Source organism: Passer montanus, unplaced genomic scaffold (assembly GCF_014805655.1).
Source record: "Passer montanus isolate IOZ18808 unplaced genomic scaffold, ASM1480565v1 scaffold10, whole genome shotgun sequence".
Lineage (NCBI taxonomy): Eukaryota > Metazoa > Chordata > Aves > Passeriformes > Passeridae > Passer > Passer montanus.
The window spans coordinates 25,459,062-25,476,757 of NW_024356505.1; the positions used below are offsets into that span (position 1 = coordinate 25,459,062).

Sequence of the window (17,696 nt, forward strand, 5' to 3'; positions counted from 1 at the left end):
TGTAGCATATTTGAATTTCAGTGCTTTTGCCAAGAAAAGTTGGAGCAGGTGATCCTTGAGGTCCCCTTTCAGTCTGGCATTCTGTGATTCTCTGATTCATGCAAATAAGAATGACAAAGTAGACAAGCTTAAATCTCTAGTGACGACATGATGTCTTCTTTTTTGTTTGTATTTTGGTTTTGCTCAGTTTAGGTTTTTTGTTCTGGGGTGGGTTTTTTGTTATTTTAATCTGTTTGGCATGCACACTGCGACTTTCTCTTCAAAATGCAACTCTGTTATTCTCCTTATAGTAAGAAACTCTAATGAGTGATACAACCAATTGTCCAGACTTGGAGAAAACTCTTTTCTCTTTCTGCTATGAAACACTTGTGAGCCTTTAGACTCATTTTTCATGCCTGTGTTGTAGCTGTGCACCTTTAATGAAGCAGAAATAATAACATTCCTCTGCCATTCACCAGCAAGCTAGAAAGGATCTGGGTTTTTCTGCTAGCACCAGTCATACCTTCACTTGAGACAGATGTCTTTGCAGCTTGGAGAAGGATTGCTGCAAGATATTCTTACTGAATCAGTATTGTAGAAACAAGAAACTTCTGGTATGCCCATGTACATGGCTTTCCTTTCCTTATAAAAGACATCCTGATGCAAGGTTTTTTTCTGAATGTTAGGTGCAGGTTACAGTCTTCATCTATTAAAATGCAGTTTATTTGCATTTTGAATCCAACTTCATGTAAGCTTTACTCTGCTTACAACATGGAACTCAATTGTACTTGATCAAAAGAGTGTGAACTAAAAGCTTTGGTTATCTCCTGTTGTTGAAAACTTTTTAAAGAAAAGCAAAAACTCCTAAAGACTGCACAAAATTTCCCGCCTTCAAGACCTAGATAGGTGGAGATGGATAATAGTTTTAATATAAATTTGTCAAGAACTATATATGCATTCTGACATTAAAATGGTGACATTTTCTGGAGACTTCTATTCCTGGTTATGAGATGCACTGCACTCCCTGTTGCTATCTAGCCCTGTGCAAATTTGATCCAATATGGGTTATAGAGGTTACTGCTCTAAATTGAAAGCATCTGGCATACATTTTGCACAAAAGAAAATGATGATATAGAGTGGCAGGTAATTGAAAACATTATTCATTTAGGAAAAGAGGAGTAAATGGGCCACTCCTTTACCACAAGTGGTTCCTAGAATTGCAGGGAAGTATGACATCTAATCCATGGATAAGCAATTTCTGAGCTACAGTGCACAGGCTGCTTGCTTTCATTACGCTACTGGAAGCTTCCCCCAAAACCACATTGCTTTTGTGGGTAGGAGTTATTAATGTTCTGTTCATTAATCTTGAGACAGAAAACTGGAATTTGCAAATGGAATATTGTGCTTTTTGCTACTGGTGAATCTTTGAACTCATCCCCTCTCGTGAGTTATTCCTGTCCTGAATGGAATTTCCAAACATTATTTTAAAGCTATTGCACACAACTAAGGAAAGAGATTTTTTTAAGTGGTAATAGGAATGTATTAATGATCTGTAAATCTTTTGACAAAAGATTTTTCTAAATATTTTAGAAAGTTACAACTAGTATATTCTATCAGAATTACTTGGGGAATGGGTTTTGAGACTGAGATTCCTAGACAACTACACTCTTTATTTGCAGCCTTTACTCCATTACCACTACCTCAGCTTTTCATCTAAATGAGGAAAATTAAATAAAATTGCCAACCACTGATCAGATACAAGTTGTCTGAAAAGAACATGTCACTTACCATTTTAAACTTAGTCCTAGTGCTTATAAGCCTCGCTAGGAATTTATTTATTTTACAGTGCTGAATCCATTCCTTTCTGAGGAAGTCCTTCCATCTGGAGCCATCTCTTGCTGCTGAGTTATGTTGTCAGGTGCCCCATTAACTCCAGTAAGATTACTTGTGTAAGTGCTCACTAGCATAATTAAAAGTTGCACAAGATTTCTACTGTCTTTTTGGTGCCATTTTATTTTAGCATCACAGTTCATGTGATGTATGGCAAATCTGAGAGGTCTTCATGGCATTGTCATTGAAAGTCCCCAAGCTGGAGCACCATGTAAGAAATACAGCAAACAGGTTGCCAGCAGCTTCATCAAGCATGCCACAGGGACTCTATATTGGTGACACCAGGCATTTATCTAGAAGAGTCTACCTTTAAAATAACTCTGATTATACATTTAAAGCAGATACAACTAGGGACTTTCATGTCTAAGGCACTTCAGGTAAATTTTACCTTTTATTTCTTATTTATTCAAACAGTTTGAGAGTCCCTTTTTTTTCCCTTTCTTCCTGCTCCCAAATTAGGTTTGCTGTCTTATAAACCTGATGTTGACCACCAAGACAAGATCCCAGCAGAGGTTTGCTGAATGCCAAAGGAGTTGCTCTGCCCAATCTTCTGCATTCTGTTGTTTTCCCCAGTAGAAAGCAACCTGAAATTTGTGATTTTTATCCAAAATTAAAAAAAATAAAAATAAAAAAGGAGCAGAACCATTAGAAAAGACAAATATGGAGACATCAGAATATCTTTCAGAAGAGTTAATTGTTAGGAGAAGGAGCTGTATGGTCAAATTTTCAAAATGTAAAAACAATTTGAAATATAACAAGGTCCTATAGCAAATAAAATATTCATTTATTTAGCAATTGACTTCTTTTGCAGTGCATGCACCTTCCATTTTAAATGTCACTTTGCTTGTACCAACACTCTTCTAGCAAATGGTTGATATGTCAGGAAACATCAGCTGGCATGAAAATTTTACTGGTGTACCTCTACTACATATGAAATACATTACAGTGCAAACAAGCCAGCAGAACACAGGAATGAAGAAGAATTTTGGCAAAGGCATGCTTTTTATGTATTAGTAGTGAATACTCATTTCTTATGTTCTAAATTTCACCAAAGTTCAATTCTCAAGAGTTTCACTTCTTATTAAACAAAATAACTATTCTATATAGTCTTTCCCCATTAATGCTTAGAGCTAATGTTCCTTAGTGTAATATTTATTTCTTTTTTTTTATCTAGGATTAATACAGAACAAATTAGGCAATGGTTTCATAGGTCTTGTTAATTGTGTAGGATATTTTTCTTAATATCACTGGAGAAGGCTTTCTTTGTTCATTTAAATCATAATGACTCTCTATTTATGTAGTCATCCAGAAGCCATTGTTAAAGTTAAAATATTTGATCAAAATTGCCCAATACATGAGTTTGGAAAATAGTTCTAAAAGAGGCTTGTAATAGAATGAATTTCTATTCTAAGAAGGAGATAGAATTAAATTAAAATTATTTAGTGCTAACACTTAAATAAAATTCATGCCCCTGCCTGGCATTAAAGGAAATACCATGATTTCTGTAATGAGAATTCAAACCTTGTTATTGTTTCCTGAAAACTAAAAAAAAAAAAATTAAAATATGCCAAATAAATACCCCAAACAAACAAACAAAAAAAAACCACAAAAAATGAAATTTTAAAAAATCCTATCATCCCAACATGCTATCTTTACCTCTTTTATTGTTATCAAAAACACGGACAGGGAAATTATTTTTTATTTTTGAGATGGTCAATTAATATAAATTAAAACTCCTGATTTTTATGCAGTTTAGCCTGTGGGCTAATTAATACTTAGGAAACTGGCAATGAAAACCCTATATAAACACTATTATTGTGTTCCTAATTATTATTATTTTGCAACATACTTTGGCTCTTATCTTTGACTCAGTTTTGAAGTGGGGCAGTAGTTGCAACCTGCTTACCACCTCCTTCAGAATAAGTTTAGAGGCCATGATTTTATCCTTTTTTGAAGAATAAGATTCTGATATGACCTCACAGTTTAAAATAATAAAATTTGAGAAGTCTCATGATAAATACTGTCTAGATTGCAGATCCAAATGATACATGGAATTCAGCATAAATTCTAAATTACTGTTGAACTATATAATCCAAAATATAGATATTATTGACCTCAGTGCTAGTGTGGGAAGTTTATTCATAAACTGGTGATTTGTACAACACAAAATATCACCTTTTCTGTGGTAGAGCTAACAGATGGTTTAAAATTATTCTAGCTAAAATCCATTCTAAGGTAATGCTGTAAAATCCTTGCCAACCATTAGCAATCACTTGCAGGTTCCTAGTTCTCTGCTCAACCATTTAACATGTCAGCCTGTTATGACTTATCTTGCCATTCAGGTGAGAAATCCAGAAGAGCAGCTCTCTGGTTGCTATCTATGCTTTGCTGTAATATTCCGTAATTTGCTTTAATATGTACTGCAAGCTTTCTGTCAGAAGGGAACGTTTCCTAATCAGATAGCATATGGTAAAACTCATTTTATCTTGACATCTCATGCAAAAGATTTCACCTGTAATATGGCAAGCCATACACACATTACCAATTTCTTTTTCCACACCTTAAAAATTAATATATGTTTTTGTAAATACAGATAGAATGACACTGTAGTTTTTCAGGAGAATAAGAGTGTTCCTGGGTTGTGGATTGCCTTCTACTTTGACTGCATTTCTGACTGTGTGACTGTTTCACACAGGCTGCCCTTCAGTTTGAAGAGCTGACTATGCTAATTTAATTTTTCTTTTTTGATCATACAGAAGTTCTTGATTCTAAGCCTTGTTTCTAAAACATGTAGCCAAACTGTTGGCTGCTGCTTCTGTTAGACTGGACCCTACCACTTTCTTATTTGTTTTAGAAAAGATTCAGAAAGTTCCTTGCTCTCAGTAGAATGCTCAGTACTGGAGTATTGACACCTGCAGGGCTTTTGGCAAAATACTTTGTTGTGTCTGCTTTAAGTTTTTCTAAATTCTCTTGAAGTTTTTCTATATATTTTCTGTTCAACTTGGCTATTGCATGCATCCTGTTTTAGTACCACAAATCACTGAGTAATTCATAATTTTATTAACTTTCAAGGTCTGAACCAGGTTGTAATGAAAATAGTTTCTTTAAAAATAAAATAAATAAAATAAAATAATAAAATACCCAAAACACTCACTTGTGGCATTAGTACTGCAAGAACTCATCACTCCTTCCCAGAAGCAAAACAAAACCAAACCAAACAAAACAAAAAATTAAACAGCTTGCTTTTTTCAGAATTTTTGAGGGAAATATGCAAATTGTTCAGTAATCAAAATATTCACAATAAAAAAATGAAAAGGCACTAGACTAAAAAGAAAAAAAAGAGTCTTTTTTGAGAAGGCCACAGTGCAACTTCTGATTTACATTCACATGATACAAATTATTATAATCCTTTTCATGCATCTGACACAATTTATGCCTTAAGATGACAATTTTGCCAGCATCTTTTGTCACAAATCAACTAATTCCAATTCCAATACTGTGTCCTTCATTCAACTGCTGTTTCCTCTCTAACTTTGAAGAGAAAGTCATTGTATCCTCCTCATCAGTGCTTACTAATTCCAATTCCAAATACACTCTGTGTCCTTCATTCAACTGCTGTTTCCTCTCTAACTTTGAAGAGAAAGTCATTGTATCCTCCTCATCAGTGCTTTTTCTAATTTAACGTTCAATAGGTTGTCTAGAATATCCTCCTCAAAATCCTTTAAGACAGTTTCTTTGATAGTTAATGTAAGTTTTTTCTTTCCAGTCTTCTGAGACTAGGAATAATGCCCTTATTTTGTTTAAGCTTTCATGCTGCAGAAAATTTATAGACTTAGTTCTGAACTTAGTGAGTCTTTTATTTTGAAGAATTTGAAAATATGGCTTTTGGCCTTCTTCTGTCATATTATCCAATAATTGCATCTGAGCTCAGCTGATATAAGCCAAATTTAAGCTGATGTATTTCTAGCAGTGTTTGCAATCCAGTTTTCTTTTTTCTTTTTCCTGTTGTTTTGACAACATGCCACAAGCCTTTTTTATACCACACCAGATCATGTGTGCAAGAACCCCAAATAAACAGTCACTAAATTAAGTAAAAGGAACAGAAATTTATGACAATGTTTAATTCACCAGAACTTACTTACCAGTGTTAATAGGAAAAAGCAAAACTAAAAGGTATTTTGGGAACAAGGAGAACTACTGATGCTCAACTCAAATGCCAGAAATCATGCTATTAATTGTCACATAGACAGAACTGAACCCTAAGCACTGGATGAATGAGCTTTTTAATTCAGCATTTTTCTGCTAGGTGAAAAATGTTGGCCAACTGTACAGTTTTTGTAGTTTTACACAAGTAAGGCCAGAGCAAGCTATTGGGTTAGCTAAACTAATACCTGGTATCTCAATTTCTTACACTTGATCCAGTTCCATCTGTCTTCAGCCTAGAAATTTCTGGTTAACTGAAGGGCAGCTTTGAAAAGTAAGATATCCAAATATAAGATATCTGAAAACAGTGACTGGCAGAAAGTCATAATTGCTCATAGAAAGCTATGGCTTATTCTACTCCTAAGGTATCTGCCTGAAGTTTCCAACTGCTGGCTATATCCTTCTGTGCTAGAATAAAAAACTCTTTAGTCCCTGAGTAATTTCTGCCTTTTGTGGTACTTTTTTGTGGTGATCTAACCAGCTTTTCAGTATTTCATCCAGAAGTCAAATGCATAGAACATCTATAACACTTCTGTTAATGGCATTTACAGAGAACTGTAGAAGTTTACAAAATATTTTATGACACTTTTAATCTGTCTTCTTTTAATTTTTGGCATCTTTTTAATAAATATATCCTTTCAAAGTCTGTGTGATATATCAGCAATTATCTAATTTTCAGGTGCAAGTAAAATGGTCACCCCACATCTTGGCTATATTTCACTGTTTGTGTAACCAAATATCATATCAATTAAGTTCTTCTTGCTGAGATGTCTCCTCTGACAGCTGGAGTTGTTCATCCACTACAATACTGAGATTCCTTCTAGAGCTGCTGCTTCCTACACCATGGTCCCCAGACTCTACCTTGCACTATTTTGTCTGTATTATATCTTTGCATTTTTTACAATGTCTAGTGTTGCTAATTGATCCAGGCATTTCACTATTTTTACTCTGCTAGTGCTATCTGGAGAACTGCTAGGCAGTAAATTTATGTTTCCCTCTCAGTCTTGGACAGAACTTTTGAATGCTGTTAAGGCACACTGTCAGTCTGAGCTGCTCCTTTAGTGATGGCTGCTTTTTGTGACCAGTCAATCTATTTAACTATATTAATATTGAAGAAATGCTACATGTCACTAAATCAAACATCTCAAAAAATTTTAGTCCTATTATATCTATATAGAAGTATCAGCCAAAACTGCAATCTTGTCCCAAGAATGGAATCAAACCTGAGATTTGTTTTCATACAACCATGTTACCCATTTGTTTTCATGCAACCATGTAACCATTATCATTCTGTCAGAACTCTTTACAGATAAAAATTCACAGTTTTCAGTGCAAGTTAACTGAGCCACAAGTTTTTAAATGCTCATCCCAAGCTGAACTTTCACAGTTTTTGTGTTCAACAGTAGACAGAAGGTATTGCCTCCTCATCCTTGAGTGTACTGGCACATCATCCCACTTTTTCTTCAGTTGAGGGAAATAAATTACTGGAAGTTACTACCCTTTTCTGCTTTGTCACTGACAATTGTTCCACCTCTAAAAGTTCATGTAAAAACAATGCAAAGAAAACTGAGATAAAATACAAATTAAAACCAGTGATTTCTATCTTCAAATAGTTTTTTTTGTTTGTTTGTTTTCTTGTGCTATGCTGTATAAAATATTTATGTATGACTTTTATGTTACACTGCCACATTTTGGTAGTGCTTTTTATTTTTGATCTTTTTTTTCTAGTTCAATATTTCAGTAATATCTTCCTGTTTTGTCTTTTAGATTCCTGTCGCTGTGACACAGATAAGTTCAACCAACCACCCAGTGAAAGTGGGACTTTCAGATGCATTTGTGGTCGTGCACAGGATCCAGCAAATTCCCAGTATGTCATATTGTAGTGGTGCGAATAGTTTGGAGGCTGAGAAATTGTTATAAGCTGATTCCATCAAGGATGATTAGCTCCACAACAAATCACTTAGCTAATTTCAACTTGTTAATTCAAGTGTAATTTTATTTACTTGAAAATTCCCAATGTGGCTTTTCCTGTCATTGTTTCTTTTGAGCTGATAAATTAAGTAAATAAAATTAAATGGCCAGTCAAATAATTTCAAATTAAACTCTCAACTGGCTCAATTTGGTTTTCTATAACATACTTTATCTGGAACATGCTTTCATATCCATAGTAAAGAAAAAGCAATCTGTTCAGAAAAAAAAAAAAATTTCTATCCAAAAATATCCAGGCTGGAAGCTCTTGATACTTTATTCTGTATTTCAAATTCACATACATGCATTTTAGTGAGAGGAAAAAAGAGGACGTAGTTTTTCAACATTTTGAGCTCACATAATCATGGCAGCAGTATTGCAGGTGGCATTTAGTTTTGTCAGGCTTCAATTGTACTTTTCATGGCTTCACTGAAAACAAATAGTAGGAAATCAAGTGTGATTTTCTCAGTGTTCTAATGTACTATGTACAAGACCCTTTGAAGTTGTTTAGCCATTAGACAACATGCTCACTTTTCAAGTCTACTGGGTTTACTTATATATTTAGAGACAATTTACTAAGATCAGTTTTTGATGAAGCCCTAATAGCAGGGTGCAGATGGAAGGAGCTGGCTCCTAGGGCTGGCTCCAGGCATATTCTCCTAAAGTGAACTCTGTCAGACCTGTGATGCTCACAAGGACTGACCTGATCCAGCCCAGCTGTAAGACAGACAGCAGATGGGGCTGACACTGAAAAATCAAGTGCTATTGGCCTCTCAGCTCATCCTATCTCATTATGTATAAAACAGTCTTTAACATGAGGGAGCATCAATCCTTTGCCTTACATGTCCTGTCTTGGGGAATATGGAATATTTCAGTACTGTTTGTTACTTGTGAGCTCAGAGTAGTGTGAAGGATGTAGCATGCCAAGATTTCACTTAATAGACAAGAAATTTCTTTCTGAAGTATGATAGTTAGCTGTGATGTGCCTATGTTTGCATGGATTGGTTTTGAGTGTTTAAGAACAAATGAAATGAGGCAACAAATTTCAGTAATGTGAGTGATATTTGCAAGTAAATAATCTGAATATTTCTGAATCTTCAGTTTCTAAGAGCTCCAAATATGGATTCAGGGGGAAATTATGTTGATTGACTATCAATGGTTTATGAGAATAGTCACAGAGAAATTCTATCCAAGAGATGCAACAGGATGATATCTTTTGACATCAGGCCTCCATAACAAAACAACGCTAAAGGACTTCTATTAGATTTACGTCTTTTTAATGGAAAATATGTGGTAGATGTGAGTCTTTATTCAAATCTGAATTTTTCTTTTTGTAGATATATTTCAGACAAGCACCTTGTTTTACTACCAGTAAATACTATTGGTTTGGATGAATGCAGAGTTACTTACTAGGCTTCTGGTTTCAGCATATCTATAATTTATTTTTTTCACATGACACTTTCTGCTAGCAGAGGTGAGACTATAGTGTGGGTAAGGAGTATAAAATGTGCTACTGCTACAGTAGTTTTGAGAGCATTATTAATGTATTGCTGTTTACAATGCATTGCTCTTTCCCCTAACTACCAGTTCTGTGGATGGTGGTAATTCATGATTATTTTTGCTAGATTGCAGCTTACACTAGAGCTAATATTAATCAAGGGAACCATCATTTCACAGTAGATTTTCCTGAGGCTGAATTGTGTGCTCAATGAAACAGGTTTATATTGAAGTGTACAGGCAATGTAATAACGCCTTGACAGAGCTGATAAATAATGTTGGCCCATAGAAAGCCAGTACCAGATGCTCTTAAAATATGTATGTTCTTGAATTCTTGTTTTTCAGAGGTATTAAATCAACTATGGTTCTAGTCAATTACTGAAAAAGTGATATGATAGAATTTTTATTTTACTTTATTTGTTGGCGTCTTAAGACAATGGAAGAATATAAATTGTTTTTTGTCCCAAGAGAAGGCAAAGAAGTAAAACTACTAGTTCTAGCTTGCCACTTATCCAAGATTTTTTCATCAAATGAACTCAGTCTCCCTTTGTGTTCATGGCTAGTAATTTAAAAAAAGGAAAAAAGCCAAAAACATCCCCCTCAAATAATACAAAAATCACCCCAAACTCTACTGCTTCATGTTTGAGCTCTGCCAATTCTTTTTGTATATATTGTGCATTTGAAAAAGAAAGAGACAGTAAGAGCAACACAAGCCTGTTTGAACAAATACATCCTCTCAATTTTTAAAAATGCTGAACATCTTTGGTGCCTTTTGTATGCTCAGTATTCTAAAATTTCAATATAACAGACTCGGTTTATTAAAATAATTTCAGAAGATTTAAAGCTAACTATTTATCAGATTTTTTCAGATGTACTGTCCAAAAGATTGGTAATAACTTTTTTAATACTTCTGAAAAGTGAGTTCAAAACCCAGGCAAACCTATTTCATTCTAAGAAGAATAAAACATGCTTTTTGATCAGCCATTTCATTTCAAAAGTGCATTTTAATGAGTGCTGGAAAGTATCCTCTTGAAGAGCCAAAAGCTAAAAGGAATGATTTTTCTGAACTTTTTTAAAAGGAGGAACTTGAGAATATCGTATTTTTATTAATATAGTTCTTCGTATAAAGACTTTGCAGTAATACCCCTTTTATCTGCCCTAAAAGCACACAGGCACATACACTTGTTCACCTTATCTTTTAAGAGTTAGAGCGTGGAGATGGCAGGTAGTTTTATGCCTGGTTTTTGGGCATTTTTTAAATAAATATTTCCTTGATCTGCTACTACTTCTTGCTTTTAGACCATGTCTTTATTTTCCACTTATATTATTGCAGATTAGCTACTACTTTATATTTTATATATAGATATAGAAATGCCTGTATATACTCTAGAGGGGTTTTGGAATGATTGGTAATATATTAAGGGAAGTAAATTTCTTATGGACACCAAGGTTAACCTGATAATTCTGAGATTTATATGGCAGCAAAATGGCAAACTACATCCTGTGATTAATTTCAGAGGAAAAGTTTCAGCTCTTTCCAGGCAATTCAAATGAAGTTCCAGGCTCTGGAACTCTGCTTCTGATGTGTAAATTAGAATGATCATCCTGATTTCTTCTTCTTCAGACAGGTTGAACACTTGCACTATTTTTCCTTTTGTAACGAATGCAGTGAGAAAGTTTCATTGATGTTTTCCAGATAGAAACAATCAGTGATGACAAAGCTGGGAGCTTTACATATTCCTTCAGCAAGCTATTTTTTAACACCTTCACTGCTGTAGGATCTTTGTTCCTTGCCCACCTTCTCCAGCCAGCTCCCTTTCATTTATTTTTTATTTCTCTGCCATCCTTGTTGTTCTGTTCTTGGTCCTTCTTTCACTTGCCTATGGTGTCCTTTGTTCTCCCTTCTGCAGACTCCCAAGATCTCTCTTTAACCTCATGACCATCTCTCTTTCCCTTCTCTTTCCCTCCATTTTTTCTCTCATTCAGGGTTATTTTCCTGTGTTTCAGCGCTCTTCCCTATTGTCTTTAATTAGTTTTTTTGCTGTGCAAGAAGAAGAAATAAAAAAGCATTTCCTGCAACCCACTTTTGTATTTTAGCAATGAAAACCCCTTCCCATATTGTGTTTGTTTTCCACAAAACCATGAAACACACTGGGAAATGAGAGAGTGCCAGATTCAGGGGATCTACACAAGTGAATTACAGTCTTGCACTAAGAGAAAATGAGTATTAGGTCTGTGTCCACAATGAGACAAACTTCTCTGTGATTTTGGCATCTACTGTATTAGATGCAGCTCTGTTAGGAAATCCATGCTTTGACAACTTAACATTTAATCACACAGAAATTATTCAAAAACACTGTGTACAGAAATGAAATTGTAGATGAGCTATGTGTTAGTAATATTCCAGTTTCAGTGCAATTAGTGTCACTCAATATGTAGTGTAACTCAAGCATATAATTGAGTGACAACTCTTCATGTTATAAATGTTTGCTCAAGATGTCTCACCACTTTGTTTACAGCAGTGAAGCCCCTGAAAGAACCTTAGGATTACCTTCCTGAAGGGTGAAAGACCACTGGCCATTTATGCTCTGATATCTACTATATAAAGATGCAATGCCACTTGGGAAATCAAGTCTGATTTCCTGCTGCCTTACTGGCGGTATTATCATTTACCTCTGTGCAAAATGGGCTCCAAAGTTATCACTCTAAAATCGTAGTATTTCCTCTTCTTTACACTAGTGTAACTAATCCCACAGCGCAGCCAGCTGCTCCAGCTCTTGTTTGTCTGCTGGTCCAGAAAGGTTGATCCAGGCAGCTGGGATCCTTGCACTAGATGTCTGATTCAGGACCATGCTGTTGATCTTTGGAAGTCTGACAATACTGCCAGGACTGGTACAAGTTGGTCAAAGTTTAAAATATTCTCATAACTGGGCGCTGACGGGTCTCAGAGTGAGGCAGTTTGGTGTGTAGTGGGATTAGGGAATAAAGCAAGTTTTTCACACCTAGTTCCTGTACTAGGAGCTCTTTATCTAGTAGACGGTATTGGGGCATATCTGGAAAGATGTGGAGAGTTTCAAAGTAAATCATGTGTGGTAGGCACAGAGCATTGCAGCAGAACAGCTTTTAGTACATTGTTCATAAAGATATTTTCAGAGCTTACTCACTGGTTTGCTTGTTCACAGTTTATACATCTCTGAGGTGCAGCTCCCAGGTTTAAAAGAATTTTTAAAATAGTTTTTAAGAGAATGATAAAATTAATACAATTAAGGAATCTGAATTTTTGTCTAGACTTAGATGTGTGTTATATTCAGAGGAACTGTTGTGAAAGTGTTTGGATTACAGGCATTGGTGTTTAGTCCCAGTGGCAGTGCCTCAAGAATTAGTTAATATCGATAAGTTTAGCAATATAAAACTGTTAAAGAACAGATGTTTTGACATTCTGATTCCTTTACCTTTTGTGGTGACAGCAGTCAGATATACCAGGTTGACAGGTTTTATTCAGCCAGTGATGTTAAACATCGCTGTCAAGCAAAGTCAGTGGCTGTGTAACACAGCAGCTGTGCCCCTCCCTTCTCCATGACTTATATTTTCCACAAATTGCTTGCAGCTTGTTGGATATGTTTCATAAATTGTTTGCTTCAAATTGACTTCTGCATAATCAAATGAACCCTCTTACCATTTGTGTTTTCTCTATCAGCAAGAATTAAAACTGAAAGTACAGCTGTATGAATACATATGGCCTTGTTTAGCAGTTATTTCTGGGTATATGGCCAATCCAAATTCCCTAGAAATCTTTCACTGGAAAAGGTCTTTATTTGTGTGAACACATAATTTAAAAACTCAGAATTACTTCTCCACTATTTTCACATTTCAGTGTATTGCAGGTTTTAGCTGAGGAATGGTGTAGTGATTATGTAATGGAAAAGATACAGAGAGATTATGCATCTGTCAGCCACATATTTAGAATAATTTGTTGTGAACTACTGATCCTTCAGACATGTTAAGAAATCATTGGTGCTGTCCTGGCACTGCTCCTTCTCCAGAGTACTCTCCCTATGGAGTACCTTTAGTCAACTCTTGCAGTTCTGTTTCAAATACTTATTTATAGCATTACTTAGTTTAATACTACTGTGATAAAACTAACTACAATTATTTTGTCACAGCAGAATCTTGCACATCCATAATTTACCAATCCATTGCTTAATCCCTTGAAAGAATTCTTTCGAATGGCCTTCTGACCCCCATGTTATCTTTCTCAGTCAATGAAGAATATGTTCTTACCTCAAGTAGCTGGTGTTTTCTTCAGGTTTTTCTGCTGGGACTGTACCTTTGGCTTGTGTTCAAAGTTAGCACAAGTACATGCCATGAAAACAAACCAAAAAACAATCTGAACCATACTGTGAATTAAACCAAGTATAGTCTGTTATTAAAGAATATATTAAACTTTATAACATTTAGTTTAAAAGTGTGTTTGAGGAACCCAGACTTGTAGAAATGTAAAATATTTTCATGACTAGAAGAATATACACATATTTTCTGTAATTCAGAACCTGGAATGGTACTTCAAAAGCATACAAAACTCCTTTTCCTTTTTTCCTTTCTGTGCTAGACCTGATGCAACATTTCTTTATAGCAAAATACCTGCACGTGATGCTTAAATATTGATCTGTCACTGCCTCAAATTATTTCACTAGTTCATGTCATGTTAAGGTCTGTACTGAGGTATACATGAGCTCATAAGCTCTTTGTGTTCTGTACTGGAGCTTTTTTGTTAAAGAGCTAAATAGACAGCATAAGACAAAGAACAAATTTCACCTGAAGGAAATGCAATGTCTGTTCTGGGTTGAAGCAGGAATGTGTGAAGAGGTTCAGGGGGAAAGCATGAGGGAAGAGTATTCATTTTGCTGTTTATCCTGTTAAGCTTAGGGTTTTTAACCATTTTTTTTAAGGGAAACCAGCTCACAATTCAAAATAGGGAGAGAAAAGTGTATTTTGAAGATCTGAGCATGGCACGTTTAAGTCATACTTTCAAAATAATCTAGGCCTGCATATTTTTCTAGCTTGGTCAGGCAGATAAATTTGAATGCTAACGTTTCCAACCACCTGTCTGCAAGAATATACAAAGATGTGAGAAGGTGACTATGCAAATACCTCTCTGTGCTTAAGTTTCTTACATTAGATAGATGCCTTATATGCAAACTCACCACCTGTGGTTGACACAGTCATCTTTCTGAAGAAAAAGATCAAATTTGAGTCTGTCAGGCAGTGGGATTTAATGGAATAAACAGTCATGCTGAAATATGCATGATTAGATATTTTTTTTCTTATATAACACACTTAATTCTTTTAAAAGTGGTGTTTTTCAGAAATTTCATGCACTGGGTGAGGTAAAAGTGTCTGTGTCCTGAATCTCTGACTCCTACTGAGTCTTTAGAAAGCCAGAAGCTCCTTAATTCTTGTAAGCCCTGTGAGGAACCTGTAAGGAAATGTTCAGCATTAACAGGATTGTAATATACTAGTCTGTACCAGTACTGATGAGGAGCAGTTCAAATAAAGTGTCGACACACAGCATTTTAATTTATGTATGCACATTCACTTCTTTTTTGTTTCTTTGTTTGTTTTTGGTTTGGTTTTGGTTTTTGGTTTTTTGGACAGAATGTTAAAGATTTCTGTGGAAGCAAATTACAGGAGCTCATTTCAAAGACATTTTACAATCACTCCGATTGGGCTTTTAGGAGACTGACCATCCTGTAAGCATAAACCTCTTGCAGCTGACAAGAGATTTTCCCTATCCCAACATAGAATTATCTTGTTCTTGAAAACTCTTTCTGTTCAGTGGGTCTGAAGGACATGGCTAAGGCATTTATTGGGGTAAACTTTGGCACCCACCCATATCCATCTTTTAACTAGTCAGAATGACTTTGGTGGTAGCACATAAAACTAGTTCAATAATAGGTTCATTTCATACTGAAAGAGAATTCTGATATCAGGAGGGGTGAAGTCGTAGCAAAGCTTCAAATAAATTGCAAGAAGTGGTTGGCAATGGTGCTGATTTGGAGCTAAATAGAAATATTTAGTCTGAAAGTGAGATACTGCCTACTTGTCCCTGAAAACTAATGAGATAAGAGAGGGCAGAGAAGCTGCTTCCTTAAGCAACAAAGTGTGCTCTGATCCATACAGGACTGGCAGCATAGAAGACCTCCAAAGACTGAGTTTGTGACTGTCTACAAGTCCCTTTTCTTCTGTTACATATAGACTAAGACTGGTCATTTGCTTGCGTAATCTGTTAGTCCTTTGTATGTAACCCTTAATTCCTCTCTGGAATGACTGCAGAGGGTCAGTGATTGTATTTAGCTCTGATTTCAGTTAGTTTAGCAGACCATCAAGAAGAACCAAATATGAAATCAGCACCCCAGAAAGCTGTCATTTTCATATCAGATTTCATATTCAGATCAGAATATTGTTCTGGGAAGTAATGTGTGATTTTTTCACATTTATCTTGTGCTTAGGTCTTACAGTTGCTTGTGAGTCCAAAGCCCTTCAGAACAGTACATTGACTGTATTGAATTTCTGCTTTGAGAAACAGAGATGTTATAGGTTGTACTTTTGATTTTCAAACATACGAGCTCACCAGTCTATATTTCAACAGTGTATATAAAATCTGGAATTTTCAGAACACATTACAGAATATTGTTCTGGGAAGTAATGTGTGATTTTTTTCACATTTATCTTGTGCTTAGGTCTTACAGTTGCTTGTGAGTCCAAAGCCCTTCAGAACAGTACATTGACTGTATTGAATTTCTGCTTTGAGAAACAGATGCAGTCAGCCTGTGTAAAGATTATGCACAACGGCTGTTTAGGAAGAATGTCTTCTCTAATATGTTATAATATGAAAATATACTCTAGTACAGTTAGATGTGAGCCATCTTGTAGCTAACAAATTTGATTAAGCAATGAAATAAGTTTTGTTTGCACATTTTGGCAAGAACTGACAAAGTGAGCATGTAAAGAATTTCTCTCAAATCTGTAAGCTGAGAAAAATGTCTTAGGAAAGCAAGCATTTGAAATACACCCTAAAATGTCTGACAGATTTCTGCCCAGATCAGTGACTGAGATGCTTGAGAGCACACTCAGCATTTTCATATTTTTTCCAGAAGAAGTACCTTTTCTGTCAGCTCTGAGGGTTTCTCCACTGAAAAATTCTCTATCTATTTTTTTTGTGCTGTTTTTTGTGATCAAAGCTAAAAATATATTCTTGAGAAAAATAGTTGCCATATGTGCACCTAAGAAACTGTGTACATTCATTACATCCCCTATTTTTCACCATCTAAAGACTGCAAAATAAGAAAATATTATTTATGTTTTTCTTTTCTGTTAGATGTTCGCAGAAGAACAATTTATGAATACCACAGGGTGGAGCTACAGATGTCAAAGATTACCAATCTCTCAGCTGTTGAAATGATACCGCTTCCAAGTAAGTAAAACATTACATAAGCAGGAGCCAGATCTAGAAAGCATCTATCTCCCTCTCCCTCCCAGCAACACACACACAATTTCAAATACTTTGTTTTATCTGTGGACTTGGAATCACAAACAGATTCATTTATCCTCTCTCAGATTCCCAAATGGATCATGCATTATCCAGTTCATCCTCGTGTATCTCAAGTTAGTTTATAGGTACACAGCTCCCAGTAGGTTTTGAATTAAATTTGTGCCAAATAATTTTTTCAAAAGAATGATTATATTGCCTTTAGATACATTTCCTCAAGAAAAAAAATAAACAAAAAAGAACAGCATTCATGCTTGCAATGCAAACATGAATTCTTCTGTGTACTGTGTATCACATCACAAAGGCATATTCCCAAACAAATGGCTCCAAATATTTTGTGGCTCATCTGGTTCTTTTTTCCAAGGTAAAACTACATTGCTTAGAAATCTTGGGATTTAAAATGCCAGCTGTACTACTGTAAAAAGAGTAGAAACATGTATTTTTCCTTTTTTAAAATCCAGTTATAGTTCTTGCACATTTTTCTGTCAGTCTTATTATCTGCTTATGTCTGAATGTTAGCAACACCAAAGAACAGCCAGGGAAGAAAGAGATTTAAGGAAAAACTTAATATTGAGCAAGAAGATTAAAAATTTAGGAATGAAGCTGAATG

General features: G+C 35.3%; 1 protein-coding gene across 1 annotated transcript in view; it reads left to right on the top strand.

The window, feature by feature from the left end:
• PLXDC2 (plexin domain containing 2) overlaps positions 1-17,696 on the top strand; it is a 251,777-nt gene that overhangs the window by 180,404 nt on the left and 53,677 nt on the right. The window contains exons 7-8 of the mRNA XM_039709905.1: positions 7,840-7,939; positions 16,916-17,011. Of these exons, the coding sequence (XP_039565839.1) occupies positions 7,840-7,939; positions 16,916-17,011 (196 nt within the window). The remainder of the gene's footprint in view (positions 1-7,839; positions 7,940-16,915; positions 17,012-17,696) is intronic.